This window comes from Pteropus alecto, unplaced genomic scaffold (assembly GCF_000325575.1).
Source record: "Pteropus alecto unplaced genomic scaffold, ASM32557v1 scaffold103, whole genome shotgun sequence".
Classification (NCBI taxonomy): Eukaryota; Metazoa; Chordata; class Mammalia; order Chiroptera; family Pteropodidae; genus Pteropus; species Pteropus alecto.
In genome coordinates, this window is record NW_006436288.1 from 6390110 (window position 1) to 6396160 (window position 6051).

Genomic DNA, 6051 nt, shown 5'->3' on the forward strand with positions numbered 1-6051 from the left:
TACACCTAAAAGTTAGATTGAGGTTTTCCTATGAAAATTTGAAATGAGAAAGAACTTTAATCATGACATGATTTTTTTTCATTCTCTATCTTTAGATTTATTTTCTATTTTAAAGAAATATTAGGACTGTCCATTTGCCTGTGGGCATGAAAAAGAGGCATATATTTTTCAGATATACTGGGGGTTTTTTTGTTCAATTAAAATTAAACTGAGAGAGTTTTACAGTACAAAACAGATGGATTCACTTAAATAATTTCCCTCCAGTATTGTTTATCATCTCCCTTTGATTGCCCAAAGTTCCTGTGTTTTGACACACATTTTTTCGTGCCATCAGGAGCAAGAAATTAAAGACTGAATTACTCAAAGGACTTGGCATTTTAGCATTTTTAAAGTTACATTTTCAGTTTTTCAATGCTTTAATTTTGGCTTTTTTACATTAGAGCAGTTTCAGTTACTTGAAGATTTATGTTTCATGAGCTATGTCTTTTTCCTGGAATCTCTTAAAATTACTCAGATATAAAATGAAGAAAAATTAGATTTAAGAAAATACATATTTATCTGAATCCCTGCACCCATGTGTGTATTGTGTAAATGTATGAGCGTGCAACATAATATTAGATAAAATTTCAAAAGTCATCAAGTTCTATAACTTTAGGCATGATTACACTTAAAGTATCTTAGAAAATAATCTGTTCTTGAAGAATTGCAAGAAGAATATTGCTCTCATTTCCTTGGAATATCCTGTTCTCGTGTCTGAAATAATTTTGTTTGTAGTCTATTCTAGAAAAAGAGTATTTAGTTATTATCTGTACTTATATTTCTCCATCTATTTGAAGACTAATATATGTAAACTTGTGCCCATTTCCTATGGCATTCCTAACCCCTTCTACTTTTAAAATTTTAAGTAAACAATGATAATTCACACTGTGAAAAATAGTAGTTTAGTTTGGGGAAAACAGGAATTTATATGTATATACCTTCTATCTTATCACCTCCGGAATAAAAATATCCCTGCTTTTCATAGCTGTTGCCAAGACTCGTGCTTGTTACAAGTGTTCAAAATATGTAGACTGACAGTACTGCAGAAACAAAGTGCTTTTCCTCTGTTTCAAGGTTTATTTTAAATTTCATCCCAAGCAGTAAATTTGGAGTCTTAAAGTCTGCTTATTCATTTAAGTTTAGTTAATCCATGAGTTCTAAGAACTCTAATTGTTGAGTGGATTTTTAAATTTAAGACAGAATTGTGTTTCTCTGAGAACATCAACTGGCAGCTGCTAAAATTTTGTAATGAGAAAAATCACTCTTCTCGTAAATTGCCTTCAGAAAATATGTTAAGTCAAGACAGATATGGGCAATGTTCCCATGGGGTTTGTAAAATAATGGAAGAAAATTGTCAAAAAACTCACAGATATCAAAATATTTAAGAAATTGCCTAAAGCAATGCCTATCAGGAGTCTCTTTTTAAGATACAATTAAAACCTTGCGTTGGCCATCAGCCCTATACAGTCTTGCCCAGCAACCTTTCCAACCACGTTCCCTGCTCCTCCTCTTCCTCTTTGCTAAGTTGAAGCGATACTGACCTCCTGACTGAACCTCTTATCCCCCCAGGTAGGTTCCTCTTTCTGGGATGTGTTTTCCCCAATACTTGTCTAAATGTCTTTCTTGTTTCAACAGGCCTCTGTTCAAATTTTACCCCCAGAGCATTTCTGTCTTCTTCTGTCCTCCACCCTCTGCATTATTTTTCTTCTTATCACTTACAACTATCTAACTTTCTTCCATCTCCTCTTCCAGCTCCTCCTCCTTCTTCTTTCATTTTCCCCCCTTCTTCTTCTTTTTCTGTCTCCCTCCAAAAGAATGAAAGCTTCATGAGGGCAAGGACTTTTTTTGTTCACTACTGCCTCCTTAGTCCCGAGAACAAGGCACACAATCAACATTTGTTGAAGGAACACATCGAATCTTTGAGATACTTACTCTGTTCAAATACTTTGGTGACCTTTACACCATCCCATACCCGCATTCAGCTTCTTACTGGTTATACTGCTTTTCTAAGATAACTGGAGATTCAGTCAGCCATAAATTGAACTGTCCTTTTTAATCTTTTTGTACGTCAGAGCACACACGTATGTATAATAATATGTATGAATACAATAATGTTACATAGCAGTGGAGAAAGGGAAAGGGATTGAGAGCTTGTTGAAATTTTTATTTCCTTTATTTTATAAAATTATAATTAGATTTTAATTATAATTTATAATAATATAAATTTAATATTAGAAAAAGTATTACAATTAAATTTATTCTGGGGCTTCCAAATACAATCATAAAAAAAAATTACAATCATTAGTACTTCACAGAGTACTGCATGCAATGATAGGTTGGTTGGGAAACTCTGAGCTAAAAATTTAGTGAACTTAATTTTCTTTTGGCCTAAGAGATTATATAACATGAGAGTTTGACAGTATCTTTGGTAAAATAGCTAAATCTTTTCAATAGAAATAGAAATCAAAATTAAAACCATCAGACACATTGTTGTAAAGAGCAATAAAGTGCTGCCTAGTAGATAACTGATTTTTATTTTCTTCTTTGGGCAGTCTCTGGAAGACGTATGGGCCAATTAACCACACTCCACTAAGAGTAGCTGGGCTCACTCAATATTCCCCTGCTTACTAGCACTGTGACCCTGGGAAGGTTGTTTTACCTCTCTATATCTAAGTAGTTTCAGTTAATTGGAAAAGCAGGGGATTGACCTGTTGTCGGGAATCAGCAATAGAAATATTGAGAAAAAGACCAGGAGGGGTTGCTGGCCTCTACACTGAATCAGAGTACAATTTCTCATCTTTTAACACAAAACAAAAGAAATAATGATGCCAACAAGAAGCAAAAATTACCAAAGCCCTTCAATAGCTTAATATTCTTTCCAGTGGACCAAGAAACCTTTGGGTGTGACAAATAAAACTGAACTTTGGAAGCAGACTAAGCCAGCTGCCAGTTTACCACACATATTATTTGCTGGTGTGAGAGCTGCTGGCTCTACATTTCCCTGGAGTGGTGAGAAATAGAAAACAACTTTTAATGATTTTGTTTGCCTTATACTAGGTGTTCAGCCATACAAGCATGAAAAACAGTAAGCAGGTAGTTTTCAGAAGTTATTTCTCAGTTTTCTCCCATTTTCAGTAAAGGCTACCTTCTCTGTGTTTGGGAGAAAGTAACTTCAAAAGATCTCGTCCCTATACTTAAACATCGCACTTTGAAATCTAATCCAGTGTTCTGTGCAATTCTCGCAATCGAGAGTAAACACAGTTTGACACAAATATACACACTTAAGCTTGAGGCCTATTGTTTGATCTGGAAGGGATCGTATTACATTTTTAATGTTTCCTTCAGAAATTACTCTGACCAAAGTATGGTTTTACACACACACACACACACACACACACACACACACACATAGTTTCACTGAAAATGTGGATGGTTAATAGAGTTAACATCTCTCAAAAATCTCTTTTTTATTTACAAATTTTGAGCATTGGATGCCTGCCAAACTCTACTCCAGACACTTTAATATTTAAAACAATAGATACTTTAATATTTAAAACAATAGCCGATCCCATTGCTGCTAAAAACTTTACGACCTAAGAGAAGGCAAACACATGAGAAAATTCTAACCAATATCATCATGTTAGGATGACAAGAAGAAACGAAAATAACATCCTTCTGTCCTGAAGTTACTCCAGGACACCAAGGCTGTAACTGGATTTGCCAACATTGCCACCAGTTTTTTTTTGTTTTTTTTTTTCATGATGATTCATTCCTTGTATTCCATGCTGTGGAGAAACCCCCACTGTTCACCCTGTATCCAGATGGTGGCGTGTAGAGCAGGCCACCCCATGACCTGAGTACTCATATGGTCCTTCTTGAGTTAAAAGGAGTCCAAAGTGAGGTTTAAGAATTGCAATTTTGAATTCCAAAAATAAATTTTTTTTTTTTAACTTAGTAACTCTCTTTCTTTCTCAGGTGCCCTCACTAAAATTTCACCTCTTTCATCCCCCTGTTCCTCACCTCTCCAAGGGACTCCGGCCAACAGTCCAGTCAGCAAAATTTCCGCAGTGCAGTTTCCAGAGTCTGCCGACACAACTGCCAAACAAGACCTAGGTTCTCACAGGGCCTTAACTTATACTCAGAGTGCCCCTGACCTGTCTCCTCAGACACAGACTCCACCTGTTATATGTAGCAGGTAAGGATTTTGTGTTGGAATTTAATAATAAAACCAATACGATTTTTCCTCTTAGGAATACTTACTAGCAATTTGCATAGCTGTGTGTATGTTTGCCAGAGTAGTTGACAAGAAAGTACAGGATAATGTGATTTGTGTTGAATAGACTATAATAAAAATAATTTTTCAGTGCATTTCTATTAATAGTAATTTTAGAGTCCATATGGCCCATGCAGCTAATCTTTGGAGATGATATAAAATAATCAGTTGTATATTTTGTCTGCTTACTGATGGGAAATACATAAAACATTTTAAAAATTATATGAAGTAATTTAATATAATTTGATTTTGTTTGAATATTTATAGTTGTTCTTCAGGGATGATTTTATATCGATTTTAAAGGCATTTTATCTTAAGTTTGGAATTCCCATTTTAATACTTTATAAAGGTGCAAATAACACATGGCGCATTATAGCTGGACTAAAATGGGTCTCAGAATGCAATTAAGTAATTGCTTGTACTGCTCTATCATGTTGAAATAAAATTACAAAGCGTTGTCTTTTCATGGAAGATTAGAAAAAGGGCCCACCAGGGCAAAAATAATTATTTTGCCAACATTGTCGCTAAGAAAAAAATACCTCCTCTTACGGATTAATATAGTGTTGTTCTTCACTATAGCTTCATCTTGAATAATTGATTTTAAAGCATTACAATATTTCTTTAAATAGAAAAGAGTTGAGTGTTTTTAAACTAAGTGTAATCATGAGAGTGCCTCAAATAAAATGCTATTTCTTTGCTAAGGTTAATGAGGATAGTTATTGAATAAATTAGTTGCATATTGGTCTCCTAATATTACATGTTGTTTCACAGACTCAGATTTGATCAATATATTCAGTTTTAAGCTTCACAGATTTCATTTTCAGATTCTTTGTTCATAAACTCTGTAAGTTAAATGTTTGTTGTTTCTTTTTATAATCTTTATTTTTACTTCATTTCTCTTTATAAATATTTTTAAAGAGAAAATTATTTTTATTTGTTTGTTTGTTTGGCCAGGGCCAAAGTAAAAAGTTATTCTACCATCCTAAAGTTATTCTGCTGCCCTCTCTATGACAGCTTTTTTAATAAAATAATTTCTTTAGGGTATTAATCTCATCTTCCACCCTCCCCCCACACACAAAGCACGATCTGTGGTAAAACAAACATATTTGCCTTTTAGTGATTCACAGCACACATCACTTTATTAAATGCTCTGAAGTCCTGCAAAAAGAAAACCTCTTGATTTTTTTTTCATCTAACGTTTTCTGAATTTATTTGACCACAGAACCAATTTCTTTAGTTTAACACCCAATAATTGCCCATCGAATGGTGTTGGGGGAACACCTTTAAACATTTTTGGGAGTATACATCCTGAGCCAAGATGAAACCCAGTGGAGTAATAAGCATCAAGGACATCTGCTTCCAGCATTTCCAGGGAGACTCACCCACTGGGGGGCTTCGGACTTTTGTGAAACAAGTCACCTAAAAAAAAGAGAGAGATGTTTAGAAAAGATCTACAGCTCACATAGCTTTTCTCATCACAGTCTACTTTTTGTATTCTTAACAGGAAAAATGTAATGGGATTTTTATTTTAAAAAAAAAGTTTTGGAGAAAAACAAGACCATTTCACTGCCTACTTGTTCAGTAATGTTTATAAATCCAGTAGTGTGTGTTTTATTTGTTTGGGCTTTATAAATCTATAATTCAAACCATGTTTTATTATTGCCTTCAAGGCAGCCACCCATGTAGGCACAGAGAGCTCCAGAAACACACGACTAATTATTGTGGTTTCCTCTGCTGAA

At 34.3% G+C, this 6051-nt stretch overlaps 1 protein-coding gene across 5 annotated transcripts in view; it reads left to right on the plus strand.

The window, feature by feature from the left end:
- Positions 1-6051, plus strand: part of PDE3A (phosphodiesterase 3A) — a 268652-nt gene that overhangs the window by 229035 nt on the left and 33566 nt on the right. For 4 of the 5 annotated variants that reach the window (XM_025047389.1, XM_025047390.1, XM_015590063.2 and 1 more), the window contains exon 6: positions 4015-4234. In XM_025047389.1, coding sequence (XP_024903157.1) covers positions 4015-4234 — 220 coding nt within the window. The remainder of the gene's footprint in view (positions 1-4014; positions 4235-6051) is intronic. The other variant, XM_015590064.2, reaches the window with a different exon arrangement.